This window comes from Megascapheus bottae, chromosome 2, assembly GCF_031878675.1.
Source record: "Megascapheus bottae isolate mThoBot1 chromosome 2, mThoBot2.hap1, whole genome shotgun sequence".
Taxonomy (NCBI): domain Eukaryota; kingdom Metazoa; phylum Chordata; class Mammalia; order Rodentia; family Geomyidae; genus Megascapheus; species Megascapheus bottae.
Genome location: NC_143510.1, coordinates 27,103,101 through 27,126,313, shown reverse-complemented (window position 1 = coordinate 27,126,313; position 23,213 = coordinate 27,103,101). Strand labels below are relative to the sequence as shown.

General features: G+C 38.7%; 1 protein-coding gene across 33 annotated transcripts in view; it reads right to left on the bottom strand.

Annotated features, from left to right (window-relative positions):
• Slmap (sarcolemma associated protein) overlaps nt 1–23,213 on the bottom strand; it is a 113,186-nt gene that overhangs the window by 5,382 nt on the left and 84,591 nt on the right. For 13 of the 33 annotated variants that reach the window (XM_090322598.1, XM_090322645.1, XM_090322704.1 and 10 more), the window contains 7 exons: nt 19,953–20,033; nt 19,433–19,492; nt 11,654–11,776; nt 10,100–10,174; nt 7,596–7,916; nt 6,947–7,064; nt 4,895–5,066 (listed from right to left, as the gene is read on the bottom strand). In XM_090322598.1, the coding sequence (XP_090178724.1) occupies nt 4,895–5,066; nt 6,947–7,064; nt 7,596–7,916; nt 10,100–10,174; nt 11,654–11,776; nt 19,433–19,492; nt 19,953–20,033 (950 nt within the window). Of the gene's footprint in view, nt 1–4,894; nt 5,067–6,946; nt 7,065–7,595; nt 7,917–10,099; nt 10,175–11,653; nt 11,777–19,432; nt 19,493–19,952; nt 20,037–23,213 lie in introns of all 33 variants that reach the window. The other 20 variants (XM_090322589.1, XM_090322625.1, XM_090322635.1 and 17 more) reach the window with 3 other exon arrangements.

Here is a 23,213-nt window from a genome sequence, read left to right as displayed (position 1 = left end):
CCACCAAGTGAGTTGTGGATAAAAAAACTGGAAATTCCTGGCTGGGTGCTTGGCCTAGTAGTAGAGTACTTGCCTACCATGCATGAAGACCCAGGTTCGATTCCTTGGTATCATATACATAGAAAAAGCCAGAAATGATGCTGTGGCTCAAGTGGTAGAGCTCTAGCCTTGAGAAAGACCAAAGACAGCGCTCAGGCCAAGTTTAAGGCCCCAGACTGGCAAAATAATTAAAATTTAAAAATATTGAAATTCCAATAAGCAAAAGAAAAGCAAGTGAAGAAAAATTTCAGACCCTAAATAAAATAAGCCTGAGTTTTATCCTGGTTAAAAAAGCAAAGTCAACTAAGTTGTTTTAGCAGATTTTCGTGGATGTCCCTTACAATTTCTTTCTCTATTTAAAAACTATTTAAAAAGTTTAAATGATTAAAAATAATTCTGCTTCTGGAGCCAAATGCTGGTGGATCACAGTTTAAAAACAGGATAAAGATTCATCTTCAATTAACTACTGGGGGGAAAGAGCCAGAAGGACATTTTTATAATGGTGCTGCTGAAAAATGCAAAACATCTTAGGATGACTAGAAACTCATCATGCTCAAATCAGCAAATATTAAGAAGGACAGAAATATTTAAAAGATTAGAGAGATGGGGGTTAAAGAAAGAGTTCAAAGTCAACACACAGATCACCAGAAAGGTGAATATATGAATGATTGCCTGTTATCCAACATTGTTATTTAACAATCTTTTCAGAATGAGTCTAGTTAGAAAGTTAAAGAATGAACTAAAAAGTAAAATTTATAGGATTTATGACTGTTTTTTTTTTTTTTCCATTTAAAAAACAGTTGCTAATGGATTAATCCCAGAAGGCAAACGGATACTGGCAGGCTGCCAAGGCAAAGTCAGTGTACCTAGACTAGTTTCAGCAAACTGGAACATAGTCAATTCTCAATGACTAAGGAACTGATTCTTTTTTGTTGTTGTTTTGGTCCTGGGGCTTGAATTCTGGACCTGGGCACTGTCCCTGAGCTCTTCAACTCAAGGTTAGCATTCTATCACTTGAGCCACAGCGCCACTTCCAGTTTTTGATGGTTAATTGGAAATGAGCGTCTCACAGACTTTTGTGCCCAGGCTGGCTTTGAGCCACGACCCTCAGATATCGGCCTCCTGAGTAGCTAGAATTATAGGTATGAGTCATCAGCTCTATGAACTGAATCTTAACATTGACTAATAAAGAATGAAAAGTGCTTTGAGGCCAGGAGTCTGGCCTAGTGGCAGAGTGCTTGCCTAGCATGCACAAAGACCTGGGTTCGATTCCTTGGTACCACATATATAGAAAAAGCCAAAGTGGTGCTGTGGCTCAAGTGGTAGGGTTCTAGCTTTGATAAAACCGTAGGACAGTGCTCAGGGCCTGCGCGCAAGCTCAAGACTGGCAAAAAAAAAGAAAAAAAGAAAAAGTGCTTTGATACCAAATCTTTCCCTTACTTTGCTATCATTTATATGTTTAGACTACCCTTTCTGTCAAAGAACTTAATCATTTCTCCACTCCAAGAGCTGTGAAGCAGAACCATGAGACAGCAGCTCAGTTAGGGAGAGCCTGCCACTGACCTCTAGCACAGGGGTCGATGGGAAGACTCTGGCTCCACCACAAGACAGTGAAGCCAAACAACTTGGCCAGTCTTTCTCTGCAAGATAGATTTGTATGTTCAATGTTTTATGAACTCTTGGTTTCATTTCTTTTTGCTACACAGCTCCACTGGGTCTTGATCTTGCTGCCTCAGGATTTCAGGCATGACACCAAAACTCTTAAATTATATTCATACTACACTGAAATATAAAGATTCTAACATGAAATCTAAAGATTTATGTACCATCTTTTCTTTTAATAATGACTAATAAAATATACTTTTCTCAATCTTTTGGATTGTTAAGTATTCATATTAAAGCTGTCACAGGCATCAAATTTAATTTGTCTTCTAAGGCCACCTTCTACAGCTGAATTTCACACCTTGCTTAGATACTATTTTGTGGCACCTTGCTTTATAAATCTGAGGTATAAAATGAGTTTGTTCCTAATTAAGAGAGAAATATATAATATTACAAATACCTTGGTCCTTTTTTTATAAAGACAATTACATCTGGGCTTGTAATAGTTTAGTTTTGTTAGAGTATGGAAAGTACATAATCATGACATTGTGCATGTTAAGCATGAATCTAGGTGAAAAGGAGAACAAAGGCAAAATGAAGAGGAGTAAGTGTGACACACTAAGGCAGAAATATATTCAAAGTGGATTACACAGTGGTTAGAACCCCATTAAAGAATACTTTAGTAACAGACTAGCATCCAACATGTTAACATCAGGACAAACAGAATAATTTCACATTACAAAGGAATATGATGACTATAAACCATTCACAATGGAAAACAGTGAATAAGAAAGTAGGAAAGAAACATATCAACAAGCTCAGACGTATTTTTAAATGTGCTGCATTTAATGCAATCCAAGACTGGCAACAACTTAGATGCTGTGACAACATGCCACTGCCATGTATGGGAACAGAAGAAGCATCTTGCACTGATTGTTCAGTGACCAAAAGCAGGCAAATAAATAAATAATCTAACAACATATCTAATGCATCCACAGTAATATACAACAGAATCATCTTCCAACCACAATATTCTTCCCAAATTTTGAAAGAATTATAGCATATGGATTGGAAGAACACAAAGTGCTTACAGTATTAAATACTAGATATGCTCTTTGGCACAAAATTTGTGTTCTAAATAAATAAAGTGAGCTTTCTCCTAAAACATATATATCCTCAGTAAGGTAAAGACAAAACACATTACAGAATTAACATATCTACATGAAAATAAAATAGGTTACAGGTTTTTTTTTTAAGAAACAAACATGAAGACAGAACAATAATCATTTCCCAAGTTAAAACACTTTAAGATAGGTGCAAAGAAAAATTGCAGTGATTAAACATACCTTCTAAAAACAAATTTGGAAAAATTCCCTATTTTTGAGAGTTTTCTTTAACTTCCAATTTATTTTAAAAATCTTTCCTATAAACAAGTCTATGGATACAGTATATACCTGATGAGCAGATTAGCTTTATCAGTCTTTTGCATTCCCCATCTGCCACAAGACAATGTGGGAAGGGATCGGAGGCCGGAGTGATCCCACATCTTCCTTTAGGCCTGCTGCCCCCTTCAAGAAAAGGTATCTGAACTGGGAACCAGTGCCTCACACTTGTAATCATAGCTACTCAGGAGGCTGAGATCTGAAGATCGAGGATTGAAGACAGCCCTGGCATGTAAGTCTTTGAGACTCTTAAATCTAATAAACTACCACAAAGCTGGAAGTAGAGCTGTGGTTCAAGTGGTAGAGCATTAACCTTGAGCATGTAAGCGCACACGCATGCACACACACATATACATATATCACCAACTCCTCCCACTCCCACACACTTAGGCACAGTACTTAGAAGGCCCTATGTTCAAGCCCCAGGATGCCAACAGAGAGAGAAAGAGAATGAGGGCGGGGAGGTAATATGCTTTGGTCAAATCATCCTTTCCAAAGTCATCCCTCACCATCCTTAACAAAAATATTTTTTGGAGGGGGGTGGTTTACTAGAATTTGAACTCAGGGACTTGTACTCTTGTTCATTTTTTATTTTTTGGGCTGGTCTTAGGGCTTGAACTCAGAGCCTGCATTCTGTTCATGAACTTCTTTACTTTGGGCTAGTAGTGGAGGCACAGCTCCACTTCCACCTTTTTGGTAGTTAATTGGAGATAAGAGTCTCATAGACTTTCATGCCTGGGCTGGCTTTGAACTGTGATCCTTAGTTATCAGCCTTCTGAGTACCTAGGATTATGGGCCTTAGCCACTGGTGCCCAGCTTCTTGCTTGTTCTCCTCCCCCCCTGCCCCCACCACCAACATATATGCTCTACCACTTGAGCCACATCTCCAGTTGAGCATGTAAAAAAAATTGTGCCAGTCCTGGAGTTTAAACTCAGGGCCTGGTCACTGTTCCTGAGCTACTTTCGTTTAATATTAGCACTCTACCACTTGAGCCACAAAGCCATGTCCTGCTTCTTCTGTTTATGTGGTACTGAGGAACTGAACCCAGGGCTTCATGCATGCTAGGCAAACACTCTACCACCAGGCTACATTCCCAGTCCAGGGTTCTGAATATATGGGGAGATAAAAAGGGAGTAAGTGGAGGACAAAGTAAGAAGTCATAGCATGTCTTTGGATGCTTAGCTATGAGGTGAATTTGAACTAAGTATTTAGGCTAGTTTGACTCAAGTATATGGATCTAGTGAAGTGGCATGTCCTCATTCTCCTTTTCAAAAGTATTGTCATCTAAGCTGGGAGCATGGCCTAGTGGTAGAGTGTTTGCCTACCATGCACAAAGCCTGGATTCAATTCCTCGGTACCACATACACAAAAAAAGCTAGAAGTGGTTCTCTGGCTCAAGTGGTAGAACACTAACCTTAAGGACAGTGCCCAGGCCCTGAGCTCAAGCCCCAGGACTGGCAAAAAAAAAAAAGAAAAAAGAAAAAAGAAAAAGTACTTTCATTTAAATAAGCTACTGTATTTGAAAGCTGAACAATCAAGTCAACGGATACAGAAAGCTTCTCATACAGGTCAACTAAATGGTAAGGAAATATTAAAATGCAATTTCATGTATTCGTATTTTTGAAGGCAAGCCTTCCTAATGAATGACATGTACAGAGCCAGGAATCACCACACTGTGAGGACACAGTGTCAGTTTTGGGACAGGTAGTATGACTTCTGTTCCCCTTCATTTCTAACTAGCATGGATATTTGATTTGCTTTTGGCTTTAAGTCCAACCATAATTGGGCTCACAATGTCTTTTTGCTTTACCTCTTTTTGTACATCCTTTGCTTGGTTTTCAGCCTTACAGAGAAGAATCTTTAAGTCAGTTGAATCTCGAAGATGTTGTTCCTTCAAGGATCCCACTTGGTTCTCAAGCTCTTTCCTGGTCATCTGAAGGAGGCTGAGATCACTTGTAAGCTCTAAACTCTGCTTTTGAGAACTGTGATGTAAACATTGACAAGTGGTTATTCACAGGCAGAAAGTAGACATACAAGTTTCTTAAACATTTCACCAGGTGAGATAGAGTGGATTTCAGAAAGGAAAAAAAAAAATGGGGGAGAATAAGGCACTTCAATAAGTAGAAAGCACTAAAATACCCCTCCCCACACCCCCGACACACAAACCAGCTTAATGACAGTGCCCAGGCCTTCAGTTCATGCCCCAGGACTGGCACACAAACACAAAGACACACAGACACACACACACAAAATAAGTGAAAAGACTAAGGGAAGTTATGACAAAACAGAAGTGCTTAATAGATACTTATATTGAGTGCCAGATATTATGTGGGGTTTTGGAGAATAAATATTCCTTCAACTTATTCTAGCTTTTCCTGGGGCTTGAACTCAGGGCCTGAGCACTGTCCTTGGACACTTTTTGCTCAAGGCTAGAGCTCTGCCACTTGAGCCACAGTGCCACTTCTGACTTTCTGAGTATATGGTACCGAGGAATGGAACCCAGGGCTTTATGCATGCTAGGCAAGGAATCTACCATTAGGCTATGCTACAGCCCCATATTCTACCTTTTTATATCAATATTATAATTTCTTTTTCATTATCTGGGCCTAATAGCTGTCCCTGAACTCTTCAGCTCAAGGCTAGTGGTCTATCACTTGAGTCATAGCACCACGTGCAGTTTTCTGGAGATGAGAGTCTCACAGACTTTGTGCCTGGGCTGGCTTTGAGCCAGACCCCTCAGTAACTAGGATTACAGGCATAAGCCACTGGCACCTGGCTAATATTATAATTTTTAAAATCAATACTACAATTGTTTTTTTTTAAATAAATATAATAATTTTCTGAGGTATTTAGTCTCATCTCTGTAATTTTATACCAAAGCTTATTTTGTTTCTTACTAACCATAAAATGCTTTCTAGGAATATAAACACAAAAGTAACAAGAGAGTAACTACTCCCACTTTTGGTATGCCAGGAGAAGACACTGAGATCATGTACTGTTTTCATAACTCAATTAGAATGCAAACATTGTTCATACATTTTTTTGGAACAAATCTAAGGTATTTATCAGTTTACTTGCAAGATCCTAGAAAGATCTAATTGGCTTTAGAGAATTTTTAATCTTATATATTACTATATATATTATAATATGTAGTTATAATTATACACAATCATATATAATATATTAATATGATATGTATTATACTTTTTTTTTTTCATTGTAGGGCTTGAATTCAGGGACTGGGTGCTATTCCTGAGCTTTTTTTGCTCAAGGCTAGTGCTCTACCATTTTGAGCCATAGTGTCACTCCTCTTCTGATTTTCTGTGCATTATTTGGAGATAGGAGTCTCGTGGACTTTCCTGCCCAAGCTGGCTTTGAACCTTGATCCTCAGATCTTTGGCTGTGGAGTAGCTAAGATTACAGGCATGAGCCACTGGTGCCTAGTTTATATTATTTTTTACACAGCAGTCCGAAACCCTCTTAATCTCCTTAATCGTTAATCTCCTCCTATTTGAAATTCAGAAGCTCAATTTCATACCAGGGTCACTGGTGGGAAAGAAAAAACTATTTTTATTTGAAATCTACTGCCATTTAGTTTACAAGGCAAGCTCAGTACTGATTATAAACTCTACTGTTCAGGACTTGATAGTCCACAGGTAGACTAAGAGGAAAGTTCATGTAGGATGGTGAGGATGTCAGGAAAAACAAACATTGAGTTACTTATTTAGCATGATAAACCTGATAGAATACCAGAATCTGGCTGTTATTTTGTTCCCCAAAGTTATTTAAGTATAAAATTTGAATTGAACTTGGATAAAATTTAAGATAAATATTTTGAAGCTAAGAAAAAAGCTTTACATACTTGTGCAATTCTTCTTCTTGCCGCTGTAGTTCTGATGATAGCAAAACATTTTGCTCTTTTAGAGAATGACATTCAGTTTCCAATACATTCCATTCCTCTCTGAGCTTGGCTAGTTCACCTAAAATAGTCCCCAAACACATCTGTTAATATAGGAACATAAATTCTACCAGAGGGTACACTCCCTTCCCTGTAAAAACATGCAGATTTCTTTATTCCCATTATTTTACAGCTATATCACAAAGAAGCTCTGTCATTTTATACTTGAAAAGTGTTTTTCCACATTACTGTTTTAAAACAAATAACTTTAAGAGTATTAGATAGTATAAGACTGTAAAAAATTCAAATTTATTACAGAATTTATAGCCTTCAAGAACATACCCATAGATCTAGTAGTAAAGCTCTTAGTTCAATTATATAATTGAAACTCAATTGATTATATAATAGTTATCAAAGAGAAAAAAGTATCTGATTGTTCTGTACAAATCATAAAACTATTGTTGCTAAGGGTTAAGAGCAAGTCAAGTGTAGCACAGAGCTGCTGAGATTAAGTCAGGAAGATCAATGGACCCAGCGTGGGTAATAGAGTGGGGCCCTATCATGAAGGGCTGTGAAAGGAATAAAGAGATTTATGTAAAATATATTTCTTCACCTTGCAACTTTGTAGCTTCCTCTCTCTGTTGGTCCTCACATTGTTGGCATTTGACTTGAAAACTGTTTTGAAGACTGGCGATTTCTTTCTCATATTCAGATGCTGCTCTCCGCCACTGCTCAAGCTCAGTTCGCACCTTCTTAAGCTCTTCTTGTAAAGAAATAATGTCAATCTCTCGGTCTGAGGCAGCCTTTGCTGCTGCTTGATGAAGGTGCAAAATTTCATCCTGTGCATTAAGCAATTCATCTCTAGTGCTCGTGATTTCATCATCTTTCTCCTCTCGGAGATTCTCAATATCGATGTGTAACCTCTGCAATTGGGCTACAAAAATGTATTTATCCATCATTCTTTTAGCTCACAGAAAATAAAGACAAATTAATAGCATGTTGTAGGATCTAGCCACCACATAGCCTAATGTGAAAGCAGTTACCTTTATTAATTGGTCCTCATTTTTCCTTAGTGATTATTTTTTGTTTGGTTGGTTGTGGGGCCTGGGTGCTGTCTCTAAGCTTTTCAAGCCCAAGGCTACCACCCTACCCCTGGAGCCACAGCGCCACTACTTGTTTTCTAGTGGTTAACTGGAGGTAAGTGTCTCCCGGTCTTCAGTGCCTGGGCTGGCTTTGAACCTTGATCCTCAGAGCTCAGCCTCTTGAATAGTTAGAATTATAGGCCTGAGCCACAGAGCCCAGCTTAGTGATTTAAAATTTTAAAACATTATCTTTTAAGTAGTTGTACAAAGGAGATGCCATTTAACACAGAAGTTTGTAAATACAAGGCCACCCTCTTCAACATTTTCATCTCCCCTCGACCCACCCCTTCCCTTACTTTTCTTAACTTTGTAGTATACAAGAATGGATTCTCTTTCTTTCTTTTTTTTTTTTTTTTTTTTTTTTTTGCCAGTTCCAAGGCTTGAACTCAGGGTCTGAGTTTTCTCAAGACTAGGGCTCTACCACTTAAGCCATAGCACCATTTCCAGCTTTTTCTATGTATGTGGTACCGAGGAATTGAATCCAGGGTTTTGTGTATGCTAGGTAAGCACTCTACCAACTAGGCCAAACTCCTGGCTCTTCAATGAATTATTAACTGATTTTTTTTGGGAGGGGCAGTCCTGGGGTTTGAACTCAGGACCTAAGCACTGTTCCTGAGTTTCTTTTTCTCAAGGCTAGCACTCTACCACTTGAACCACAGTACCACTTCTGGCCTTTTCTGTGTATATGGTACTGAGGAATCAAATCTGGCTCAAGACAAAATTTTTAAATAATATTGGTTACTATTTTGGTTATGAAGACAAATAAACTTTCTTTAGGAAGTTTACAGTGGTACATGAACAAAGTCTTCTCCAGTGGTATCTCACAAATACGACCTCCAGGAATTTAATCTTTAAGTAGTATTGAGGGCAAGGGTATTCCAGATGATGTGTGTACTGACCTCATTATAACTCATTGAGACATGGGGAAATGACAGCACTGAATGGATAGAAGCCATCAGTAGTGATGACACTGCGGACACCTTTATTCCATTTCAAATGGCATAATTTTTATTGCAACGAAAATAGTATTTTGAGCATTAAATACAACATCAGCAAACAACACAAACATTTCTCAGTAGTGACTCAAAAATGTCAGTTTTACTAAATGCAAATTTTTTGCCCCTTCTCTTTTTACTCTTTGTTTAATAATTTATTTCTGGAGAATTTTCCCTTATATCTTCTTTAAACAAAAGGGCTCCAATAATACAGTTATAGCAAGTTTTAGAGAAGAGTCGAGGCCACGACAAAGGGGAACTTTCTGTTCTTTAGTTTCCCTTCACCCCTCTTCCCCCTTCTCTCTCTTTGCCAGTCCTGGGGCTTGAACTCAGGGACTGAGCACTGTCCTTGGGCTTTTTCAAGTCTCTACCACTTGAGCTATAGCACCACTTCCGGCTTTTTCTATGTATGTGGTACTGAGGAATCAAATCCAGGTCTTCGTGCATGCTAGGCAAGCACTCTATCACTAGGCTAAACTCCCAGCCCCAAGTTTCCTTTTTTCGAATCATTAAAAACAACAGCAACCTTGCCAGGTACAGTGGCTCATGCCTGTAATCCTAGCTATTCAGGAGGCTGAGATCTGAGGATCAAGGCTCAAAGCCAGCTCAGGCCCTAAGGGACATGAGACTCATATCTCCAATTAACCAACTGAAAACTGGAAGTGGGTCTGAGGCTCCAGGGGTAGGCCAGAAGCCTTGAGCTAAAGAGCTCAGGGACAATGCCCAGGCCCAGGGGTAGGGTGGTAGCCTTGAGCTGGAGTCCAAGCCTCATGACCTACCCTCCCCCCCTCAAAAAAGAAAGAAAACAACAAAAACCAATAGCAACCTTTAATGGCCTTAGAATGTCTCATACCTTGGAAATGGTGCTGTGGCTCAAGGGGTAGGATGGTAGACTTGAGCTCTTCAGCTCAGTGATAGCACCCAGGCCCAGAGTTCAAGTCCCATGACTGACCAAAAAAAAAAGTAAGAATGTCCCATACCTTGAAGAACCTGTATTTGTTTAGCGGATTCCTCAACTTGATTTCTATAGGCTTTTCTTTCTTCATCCAGAAGAGCTAAAAGTAAGAACACAGTTTATATAATTTTGTGAGTTAATGGAAGAATTTCCAATTGAACACCTGGGAGTTTATAGATAATTTTTCCTAAAGTTCACTAAAGGACACAAACATTAGTATAAGTATCATCAGTATTAGCTGTTAAGATTTTAGAGGCACAAAGCAGGAAATAAAGTTCTAGGCATCCTATCAAACAAATATATGTCTGTTTTTACATGACAAACTTCAAGGGGTTTTTGTTATGGAGTGGATTTCTGGGGTTTGATCAGGGCCTTGTAAGTGCCCTAGGGTGACTTCAAGTTTTATTGTTAATTTTTTTTAATCTTAAAATCCTCATGTTTACTGCCAAGCAAAAGTAAGCAATAAATTAAGTAACTGCTGATGACAAAATATTTTTATTCTAATTAAGTAAATAATAAAAGGTTCAAGTAAATGAATACTAATTTCCTTCCTCCCTCCCTTCTTCCCTCTTTTTCTTCTTCCCACAGTGCTGGGGATAGAACCCAGGATCTTACACATGTTGGCAAATGATATACATAGCTATAAAACCATCCTTCGATTCTTCAACATACTAATTTCTTCAAGATGTAAGAAAGAAAGGACATAGTAACAAAAGTTCCAGTTCCTTTTTTCTTGGTATCTGAATTTTCTTTCTAGCCAGGAAGGCCATTTTAGAAAACATGCAGATTGGCCGAGACTTTAGACCCAGGTGCATTCCTTGGTACCACATACAAAGAAAAAGCCAGATAAGCTGCTGCAGCTCAAGTGGTAGAACTCTAGCCTTGAGAAAGCCCAAGGACATTGTTCAGGCCCTGAGTTCAAGGCCTAGGATTGGCAAAAAAGAAAACAGAAAATATGAGGATTCCATTGACCATTTACTTTCTTATTTTAAGGCTCCAACATATTAATTAATGAAATTCAGAAAGGCAATTACTATGAATGAATAGAAATGTAAACTTTAGGAAATAGCTTTGATTCCACTGGCCTAACACTACTGACAAGCAAGCTGCTAGGAAAGAGGCCAGAACAAAATTAGTAGATATTATCGTGTGTGTGTGTGTGTGTGTGTGTGTGTGTGTGTGTGTGTGTGTGTGTGTGTGTGTGTGTGTGTTCTATGCCTTTTTCTTGAGGCAATCCCACTATGCTACCCAGGCTGGCCTCAAATTCATAATCCTCTTTCTTCAGTCTGCTGAGTAGCTGGGAATATAGAAATATATACCACTATGTCTGGCTCAGGAGATTGTATACCTTAAATTTGCCTAGGTCCACTCATTTACTAATGAAACATACAAAAAAAAAAAAAACCCCGTAATCCTTCTCATTATACTGATCTGAAATGTAGGTTTAGAGAGGTTAACCTAATGAAGTTGTGAATCTAGAGCAATATACCATGCTTCTGTATTCCAAGTTTGGGGCCATCCAACTACATCGTACTGCTTCCATACATCCTCTAATGAATCAAAGCAATCTTGATCTCACCTTGAAGTTCAAAGCATTTTTGTTTACTTGTTCTAGCTAGCTCCTGGGCTTCAATCAATTCCTTGCGAAGATGCTGAATTTCTTGTTTTGCCTCAATTTCTGACTGTGCCCCCTGTACGTCATCTGACAAAAACATGTTATTTTAAAAGCAAGCGTTAGTACCACAACTATTATCTCTACAACAGACTGGCAAACATATTCATGTTTAGACATACACAGTTAAATAACATAGCACAACTGAGTTAAATAAAACTTAGTAAGCATTTTAGTCATTTTACCCTGGACAAAGAACATAAATACTATTAATACTATTAATGATGTCACTATAAAAATATATCAAATTATATAACTCATATGCAAATTATGCAAGGTTTAAAATTCAGTGGCAAGGGTATGATGCTGTATTCATCAATTTTTAAAATTTTGATACGTCAGAATAACTTTACTTTGGGCTAGGAGAGTAGCCTAGTGGTAGAGTGCTCGCCTAGCATGCACAAAGACCTGGGTTTGATTCTTCGGTACCACATACTGAAAAAAAGCTGGAAGTGGCACTGTGGCTCATGTGGCCAAGCACTAGCCTTGAGCAAAAGTGCCTAAGGACAGTGTCAGGCCCTGAGTAAAAAAAGAATAAGTTGACTTGAAATTTAGCCAGAAATGGAAAAATAAACCCTTGAAGAACCAACTATCTTAGCACAATTCAATCAGTTGTAAAAGACACAATTAAGGCCGGGAGTTTGGCTTAGTGGTAGAGTAAGCTTGCCTAGTATGTATGAAGACCCGGGTTTGATTCCAAGGTACCACATACATAGAAAAAGCCAGAAGTGGTTCTGTGGCTCAAGTGGTAGAGCTCTGGTCTTAAGAAAGCCTAAGAACAGTGCTCAGGCCCTGAGTTCAAGAACTAGGACTGGCGCCAAAAAAAAAAAAACAAAACCCAGACAATTAAAAACTAAGTTAAAAGTGATACTTCGTCATTATTTCTACCACATATATAACACCACATTCAAACTCTGAACTATTAAGAGGTAGCTTTAAATATATTACCTCCCTAATCTTTAGCAACTGAACTCTTACTTTTTTGTGGGTCATAGAGCTTGGACTTGGCCTGGGCACTGTCCTTGAGCTCTTCAGCTCAAGGCTACTTCCTTACCCCAGGCTCCACTTCTACATTTTCCAGAGGTTAATTGGAGATAAGATTGAACCTTGATCCTCAGATCTCAGCCTCCTGAGTAGCTAGGATTACAGGAGTGAGCCACCACGCCCAGCTGCATTAAAAGTTCCTGAGTCTCAACTCTGACAAACATAGGTAACTCATCCTCACACCTCAACCACAACTTAAATCTATCTGAATACAGATACGAATTTTTCATAATACACTGATCTTGGATATCACCTACATAAATGTTCATATCCATATATTAGGTAACTATTTTCTGTCAAGATTTTTTTTTTTGTCAGTCCTGGGCTTGAACTCAGGGTCTGGGAACTGTCCTTGGACATTTTGCTCTAGGCTAGTGCTCTACCACTTGAGCCACAGCCTTTTCTGTGTATATGGTATTGAGGAATTGAGCCCAAGGCTTCGTGCATGCTAGGCAAGCACTCTACCACTAGAGTCATGCTTCCGGCCCCAGATGTTTTATTCTTGATAGAGAAAAGGTTGGAGGAAGGAGAAACTTATTTTAGATTCATTTACTCTAAACTATCAACTCTTCCTTCAAAAGTATTTGGGACTGGGGGCCAGGAGTTTAGCCTAGTGGTAGAGTGCTTGCCTAGCATGCACGAAGACCAAGGTTCAATTCCTCGGTATCACATACATAGAAAAAAGCCGGAAATGGTGCTGAGGCTCAAGTGGTAGAGCTCTAGCCTTGAGAAAGTCCAAGGACAGTGCTCAGGCCCTGAGCTCAAGTCCCGGACTGCCCCCCACCCCAAAAAACAAACAAACAAAAAAACAACATTAAGAAAAGTATTTGGGACTGGCTATGTTAGACAAGATGTTTTTTTCCCTAGTGTCAGAGATGATATTACATCAGCTACATTATTTTCTGACAGACCTTTTTTCTTCTTTTTTTCTCTTTCTTTCTCTCTCTCTCTTTCCTTTCCTTTCTTTCTTTCTTTTCTTTTCTTTTCTCCCCTCCCTTTCCCTCCCAATAGAGGTTATACTACGGTTCCCAGACTGGCCTCAAATCTCCTTCCTCAGACTCTGGAATTACTGAGTGCCCCACTATATAGGTGAGCACCACTGCACTTTCTGACATCTCTTTCAACACTATCTGTTGGACTCTGTAAAGATTCTGATCTTCATTTTTCTGTCATCACGTAGAACAAACAGTCTTGACTGTTTAGAAGTATGATGATACCTAAATCTCCATTTTAAAAAAATCTTTATGCAACTCCTTGAGTAGATTTTTCCTTAGCTCTATGCTAAAGAGTTTTTTGAACTTTCAATTCCACTCAATTTTGAGCTGAATAATCGTTTGCTCTAAGGCTGCCCTGTGTACTAGCAGCATCTAGTACATTTCCTTGTTACTACTGACTAGAAGCTCCGAATCATAACAAAACTGTCTCTAGAAGAGACTGAATACAATGTAAGTCCATGAATTCATTGAAACAAATAAATGTAAGAAACTTTAAAAAATGATTTTTTTGGTCTTCTCTTTTTTGGCACTGGGGATCGAACCCAGGGCGTTGTACTTACCAAGCAAACGTTTTGCTACTGAGCTGCACCCCAGCCCATGATTTTTTTTTTGTCATGGGGCTTGAACTCTGGGCCTGGACATTGTCCCTGAGCTCTTCAGCTCAAGGAGACCCTCATACCCCTTGAGCCATAGAGCTACTTCTGGTTTTCTGGAGGTTAATTAGAGTCTCATAGACTTTAGTGCCAGAGCTGGCTTTGAACCATGATCCTCAGATCTCAGCCTCCTGAGTAGCTAGGATTACAGGTGTGAGCCACTGCGCCTGGCAAAAACATATGATTCTTATTTACAGTGGGCTGTCAGCCAATATATGTAGAAGTAATGAATGATTATGAGATCCCTATTTGGCAACTACTACAAGAATCATAAACACAGCTAAAACAAGTGATTACAATTCTGAGGGCTAATAGGACATGTGCACTATGATAGCTCTCCATAGGATACTATTATTCGCAAAAATTCAGGGACTTATTAATCCCACTAAATAATGAAAAGGATCAGTAGTGTAACTAGATAGAATAAGATACTATGTTTCAAAATTATACATTCACATGGCTCTACACAGTAACTGACCACACAAATAGATGTAACTATTTTTTAAAACAAATCATGTTTGATATAATAAATACAAATGACTACATCAAACAAGTAGTGTGCAGTTTTCTTTCCAGACAACCGTGGAATAGTTTGACCATGGATACTGAATATATTTCCAGCTAAGGTTGATCAAAGCTCCCCATTTTTCATGGTTGTAGAGGAGAATGCTTTGTTTGTTGTTACTATAGCATGTGTCAACTTATCAACTGACAGAAGCGGTCTAGCTGAGGCCAGGCATTCTTTTTCTACGCACATCACTTATCCTTTTAGAAGGACTGGCGTTTCTAGGCTTGGTTTGATTATGCCAACCTGGATATGTGAGACAGTTCCAGGTGACACCTAAACTCCAAGTTTACCTCTGACACTGGCCTCTCACAGTTTAAATTTTTACTCCTTAGCCATTCTTCTGACTAGCCAGGTTCCTTCTTGATAGATAGAGCTGTGGTTGGCTCCTTCATTACTCTCATTGTTTAGAAATTTCTGCTACCAGCACTCATGTGTAGAGAATTCCCAACCTGGATACTACCTTTGTTTGACCAAGTCTCATCTTTCTTACCATCTGCCACAGAACCTGAGTTCTACCATACTCATATCTGTCTGTATCTCCCAAGACAAAAAAAAAAAAAAATCTCAGGGGCCGGGAGTTTGGCCTAGTGGTAGAGTGCCTGCCTAGCATGCATCAAGACCTGGGTTCAATTCCTTGGTACCACATTCATAGAAAAGAGCTGGAAATGGTGCTATGGCTCAAATTATAGAGCTCTAGCCTTGAGAAAGCCCAAGGACAGCACTCGGGCCCTGAGTTTAAGCCCCAGGACTGGAAAGAAAAAAAACAAAAAACAACCAACCAATCAACCAACAAAAAAAACCCCTCAGGAATAATTGAAAATGACTTCTTAGTCCCCCCATTGTTCTGTCTTACATTTAATCTCAAGCTCCTAGTGTGAGTACTTAAGAATGAACATCTTTGAACATGATAATGTGGTACAGTGGAATAAAAATAATTCCAGGCAAACTAGAATCTGCAATCATCTTTCTTATTTACCAGGGGCCAAACTAAAAAAATCATCACTGTTCCCAGCAGGATTTCTTCCAGAAACAGGTATTTCTGATAATGAAATCACTTTCCTTATGGGGTCATATTTGGCCTTTCATGCCTATTGACTCTAGGTAAGATAACCAGGGGAGAGGTGAAAGACAAGACAGAGGCTCAAATTGGATTGTACTTTGTGTTTCAATTCTCACAGCAATCATCTGAGCTCAAACTCTCAACAATTACCAAAGGCTCCTCTAAATGTTGCCTTCTTGTGTGGCATTTACCTATTCTAAGTCATCCAGGAAAGTTTCCCCAAATGAAGGTCTCATTGTATCCCTGCTTTGCTCAGAAGTCATTGAACTTTGTCACAATAGTTACTAAACCTTATAGAACACTGTAATGTTATACCAACCAATCCCTAAAGCCAACACCTATTTTATTTAGCTTGTGGTTTTTAGTATTTCCTTTGTCTGAGAAGGTATCTTGATTTTTTCTTCTTATAATCCTGTTCAATTAAAAGTATTATATACACATACTTAAAAAATAAGTATTATACCTAAACATAAAAATATAAACTATATAAAAATCTAAAAGATAAAGACTATAGAATACCAACCACAATATCAATACATCTTTCCCACTTTTTTCAGATTTCTTTTTTTTTTTTTGTCAGTTGTGGACTTGAACTCTGGGCCTAGGCACTGTCCCTGAGCTCTTCAGCTCAAGGTTACCGCCCTACCCCTGAAGCCACAGCACCATTAACCATTTTCTAATGGTTAATTGGAGGTAAGAGTTTCCCGGAGAATGGAGAACCTAGATCAATTGCACCCCACCCCGTTTCAAATTTCTTTTATAGTTGAATTGTTTCAATGATAGCCAAACAAACTTCATACATTGTTCAGTTCCATTGTTTTTGTTTTACAGTATTTCCATAGAGGTCTCCAGGTTGTTTTATTATTTTTTTTCCTCCTTCCTTTTTTTCAGTAACAACATTTTACACAATAGCATTTCTGAAAAGGTGAGATTTCTGTACTATATTGCACAAGTTAACATATATTTGTTATTACGACACTGTCTTACCAACACTGTCTTCTAAAGAGATTATGGATCTATAAGAGTGCTGTGAGTTATTATTACTATTAATTTATTTTTTTGCCAGTCTTGAGGCATGAATTCAGGGCTTGAACACTGTCCTTGGGCGTTTCTCAAGGCTAGCACTCTACCACTTGAGCCACCATACCACTTATGGCTTTCTCTGTGTATATGGTACAGAGGAATCAAACTCAAGGCTTCATGTATGCTAGGCAAGCAATCTACCACTTGGCCATGCTCTCAGTCCAGAAATTATGATTTTTAATACTTGAATATTTTAATACAAATTGCCTGGACCAACAATCATCAAAAATGCTCCGTCCTTACCTGATATATTGTATATATGTTTATTTATTTATTTGAAATAGGGAAGGGAAGGGGAAAAACAAGGGGAAGTGGGGAGGGAAAGGGAGACAAAAACATGAGAAGTGGCTGGGAGTTTGGCCTAGTGGCAGAGTGCTTGCCTAGCATGCACGAAGACCCGGGTTCAATTCCTTGGTGTCACATACATAGAAAAAAGCCAGAAGTGGTGCTGATGCTCAAGTGGTAGAGCTCTATCCTTGAGAAAGTCCAAGGACAGTGCTCAGGCCCTGAGCTCAAGCCCAGGACTGGCAAAAAACAACAACAACAACAACAACAAAAAACAAACAAACAAACATGAGAAGTAATGCACCCATTACCTGACGAATGTAACTATAACCCCTTTATACATTATCCTGACAATAAAACACAATTAAAAAAAAAGCTTCCTAAAATTTAGTGTGAAAAAAACATTAGCAATGAATAGACAATGACTAAAGGCAGGAAATGGGCATGCATTGGAGAAATTCAACGAAATTTATACTGTATATCTATCTAACACTTAAATGTAAATAATAAAATATAAATTTTGTTTTTCTTTTAAAAAGCTCTGTTCTAGAAGTTGATTCAAGGCAGTTCAAAAAGCTACGTGGCAATAATAGCACTGTTACTCAGTAGACACTATGCTGAAAATGACTTTATACAACTTGTAGGTGGGGATGGGAGGAGAAAACAGAGAGAGGGGGAAGGGGAAAACATCCAAAAAGAAATGTTCTCTTGCCAGGAGCTGGTGATTCATGCCTGTAATCCTAGTTACTCAGAAGGCTGAGATCTGAGGATCTCGGTTCAAAGCCAGCCTGGACACGAAAGTCTGTGAGACTCATCGCCAATTAACCACCAGAAAACCAAAGTGGCATTGTGGCTCAAGTGGTAGAGCACTAGCCCTAAGCTGAAGAGCCTAGGTCCAGAGTTCAAACCCCACAACTGACCAAAAAAAGGGGGGGGGGCAGAGTTTGGTCTAGTGGTCTAGTGGTCTAGTGGTAGAGTGCTTGACTAGCATGCACGAAGACCCAGGTTCGATTCCTTGGTACCACATACATAGAAAAAAGCTGGAAGTGGTGCTGAGGCTCAAGTGGTAGAGCCTTGAGAAAGTCCAAGGACAGTGCTCAGGCCCTGAGCTCAAGCCCAGGACAGGAAAAAAAAAAAGAAAGAAAAAGAAAAGAAAAGAGGAAAAAAAAAAAAAGGAGTCATGTGGTTTTCAGTTTTTGTGGGAAAGAAAAGTTAAATGGGCTTTTTCATAGCCACCAATGGTAACTAAGCCAGCAGCAGAGCTATGCTGGGTAAAACTAAGGCCCCTTCCTCAGGAAATCTCAAACCCAGGGTTTACACCATGATGTCCTTTGGTAGCCCAGGCGAACAACAGGAACTTCTACAGAAAGAAATTTTTGCAAGCTATTGCTCTAGTCCCAAGGAGCTTCCTAACATGTTTTAGCCATTATGCTAAACTTCACTCTGTATAATCAACAATAAATATTGACAATCATCAGTTTATAAATAAGCCTTCCCAAGACACTTTGGTTTTAAAGACTTGTTCATAAATATTGACTTATTTCCTATCTGGTTCATTTTAATCAAGTAAATATCAAGAAATAGCACACTCAGAGAAGAGAAGTATTGGAGGATAAAGGGTATATTATGAAATTTACCACTGCCACCACATGATAACAGCAAACAGATGATTCCTTCTAAAAGGTAAGATTTTTAACTAGTTCAAAGAACTAATAAGTTCTTATCAGAGACATGAGGAATAACAAATACAGCTGCATTCCATAACCTTTCATTTACTGCTTTTCCTTTATAGTGTTGATTGATCCAAATTATTCTAAAAACTTTTTGAATCTTTGGGCAACAACATCAACAATTTCATATTTTAATTCATACTTTACAAAACCTGTTTTAATCTCTAAGTTAAAACTTACAATCTGATATATTACACAGAACAAATTCTGTGGCAAAGGGTGAATCTGGTGACCTGGTTTAAAAGGTCATAGAAACACGTTAAAATACCTTTTAGTAGAGACACTTTGGCAAGAGGTTCGTTTAGATCTTGCTCATCCATCTGGGCATCTACAGAAGAAAAAGATAGATAATTAAAAATAGAATCCACGGGCCGGGAGTTTGGCCTAGTGGTAGAGTGCCTGCCTTGCATGCACAAAGACCCAGGTTCGATTCCTCGGTACCACATACATAGAAAAAGCCAGAAGTGGTGTGATGGTTCAGGGTGGAACACTAGCCTTGAGGAAAGTCCAAGGACAGTGCTCAGATCCTGAGCTCAAGCCCAGACTGGGAAAAAAAAATAGTATCCACATCCACCAGAAGGCTAAAACTACATCAAATAAATAAGCAGAGTTTACACAATTATTTTATTTGGATAACTGGAAGTACTTTTAACAAAACAGACAAGATTCTAGGGCTTGATTTGGTAAATGAAAGCACTGCTTCCCCCCAAACACCAGCATTAACACATGTACTCTCACAGACCTGTATATTCAAGACTTGTAGTTTTTTTAAAAGCTGTTAAACTTACCCGTAGTGTCGTCACTGCTCTTTTCCTTGCTTGGACTCAGAGTATCTGATAAGTCTGATTCCTTTGCTCTTGCCTGGTTTTCTACTAAAGAAAAAAAAAGTAAATAAGTAAATCTTATTGTAATACCTTATATCAAGAAAATTGTTTCAGGCTACAAATGCTTAAAATCTACTGCTATGCAAGATACTTTAAAAAATGAACCGATCACCGAATCTCTTACTTTCACCACCTTAGCCCCAAATGGAATGCTGGGTATTGTCACCGAATCTCTTACTTTCACCACCCTACCCCCAAATGGAATGCTGGGTATTATACGTAATTGTATTAAATTATAATATGGCATGCCTCTGTTAGACAGAGGGCTGGGCTTTTGTTCAAGGCTGTACATTTGCCAACTAGAAACAAAATGAAGATAGCTTTGCTAAAGTTCACAGAACTACAACAGATACAGCAGAATTCTCAGTACAATGTGGACTTTGTATAAAGATGATGAAAAAAAGACTACTACAGAAAAAATAGCCAGAAGGCTCTCTTAGTAATGCTTACAGTTACATGATCAACTCTGGAAATCACAATTATTTGCTATTAAAGCACCATTTAAAATATAACACACAGCCTGTTTCTAAGGAAAACATAACTTTCTAAATCACAGTGGAAAAAAACTTTAAAATTTTGAAATAATTATTATTTTTTGCCTGTCATGGAGTTTGGACTCTGGGCCTGGGCGCTGTCCCTGAGCTCTTCAGCTCAAGGCTACTGCCCTACCCTAGGAGCCACACTTCCAATTTTCTAGGGGTTAATTGGAGAGTCTCTTGGTCTTTAGTGCTTGGGCTGGCTTTGAACCGCGATCCACAGATCACAGCCTCCTGCAGTAGCTAGGCTTACAAGGTGTGAGCCACCACGCTCAAAGTTTTAAAACTATTTGCAAGAGATACTCTAGCAGATCCAATGAAGTTATTCTAGGCTATTTCCAACTAATTGCTCTAAAAAAAAATCCTAAGTATAAGCCATCGGTCTATAGGGCAACAATTAATTAGGCATCAGGTTCGCATCTGTAATAGGCTGGGTGTTCTATAGCATCCTTTAGGACAGAATTTACAGAAGGGAGGAGGGAGTCATTCCTTTGATCAAAGTCCTAGAATCAAGTCATAATGTGGTGCCTGCAATGGCTCTCACAGAAGCTCTGCTTCAGTGAATTGTGCTTCTTTCTAGGCTATAGCCTGCCAGCTCATTATGGCTTTCAATTCTTTGCTGAGACTGTATCTAACGAACATCAACAACCATTCTCTCTACCTGACCTATTCATACTGTAAGATATCCTCTAAGCTTTATCACCTCTAAAGGCCTTCATTTCTGTGGTATGTTGCTTTTAGCCTACCTTTTTTCTCTTAAAGTATACATAAAAATTGTCACTGCAGTATTGTTCATTATAGATACATGAGATATATGTATTTTAGGATGAAAAATGTTCAAGGGGCTGGGAGTTCGGCTTACTGGTAGAGTGCTTGCCTAGCATACACGAAGACCAGGGTTCAATTCCTTAGTACCACATACATAGAAAAAGCCAGAAGTGGTGCTGTGATTCAAGTGGTAGGGCTCTAGCCTTGAAAAAGCCCAAGGACAGTGCTCAGGCCCTGAGTGACCGCAGGAGTGGCAAAAAATAAAAATAAAAAAGTTCAAGATACACTTACTAATATGTAAAGATGAAGATGAAGATCAGTATATGTGCTATAACCCTATGTGTGTGTGTGTATGTATGTATATATATATGTATATATATATAATTTTTTTTTAAGCATAGCCTAGTGGTAGAGTGCTTGCCTACTATGTACAAAGCCCTGGGTTCTATTCCTTGGTACCACATACTCAGAAAAAGTGGTGCTGTGGTTCAAGTGGCAGAGCACTAGCCTTGAGCAAAAAGTGTCCAAGGACAGTTCCCAGGCCCTGAGTTCAAGCCCCAGGACTGGTTATTTCTGGAGGTAAATTCCTGGTGGATATTTGTTAATGTTATCTAATTACACATTGTTTGCAAATTTTAGTGGATATTGCTTTATAATCTACCAGATTTTAAGAAATATTTTACAGTTTAAAAGGTGTAAGAAACGGGGCCGGGAGTTTGGCCTAGTGGTAGAGTGCTTGCCTAGCATGCTAGCATGCACGAAGACCCGGGTTCAATTCCTCAGTACCACATGCATGGAAAAAAGCTGTAAGTGGTGCTGAGGCTCAAGTGGTAGAGCTCTAGCCTTGAGAAAGTCCAAGGACAGTGCTCAGACCCTGAGCTCAAGTCCAGGACTGGCAAAAAAAAAAAAAAAAAAAAAAAAAGGAAAAAGGTGTAAGAAACATCTAATAGCATTGTGTCAAAATATTTAATATAGTGGTTAGTGGTTCGTGCCTGTCATCCTAGCTACTGAGAAGGCTGAGATCTGAGGATTGCAGTTCAAAGCCAACCCCAGCACTGAAGTCCTTGAGACTCTTATCTTCAATTAACCACTAGAAAACTGAAGTGGCACTGTGGCTCAAGGGGTAGAGCAGTAGCCTTGAACCGAAGAGCTCAGGGACAGCACCCAGGCCCAGAGTTCAAGTCCCATCACACACACACACACACACACACACACACACACACACACACACACACACACACAAATATTTAATATACATTAAAACAAAATTTGTGACTTAGCTTGTAAATGTACAATAAATGGCAAGAAATCTTTGCTTTTTGTGTCATGTCCATTTGTGGTAAAAAGTCAACTGCTGAATAACAGCAGGAGTTTAGGTTAGCAGTGAAGTCACCAACCATGAAGGTTTATGGGAATCTAATCTGTGACCTCTTTTACATTCATAGTGTGCCATAATCAGGCATTTCAGAATGTTCTAGTTTTGATTACAAAGTTATATTTCTAAATAAAACAGGCTCATACACCTAATCGCTATAAATGGATACAGCCTGAAAGAAATAGAGGGAAAAGTAAAAATATGACTCTCCTTTAATATTTTTGGCAAGTTTATGATCATGATTTTGAAGCATTTTTCAATATATTTCAGTGTATTTTCTTTTCTGTTTCTTTTTTGCTTTATTTTGTATTTTACATCTTAAGGCCCCAAACTGAATATTTGGCTTTTCTCTTCTGTCTCTGTTCTTTCAGTATCTATACTGTTTCTCCCAACAGTACAAGCAGTCAGATCCTCATATGCTACAGAGATAATAATCCTAGCTCTCCAGCACTTGTATCAGGCCCTCCTATTTCACTGCAACAATGT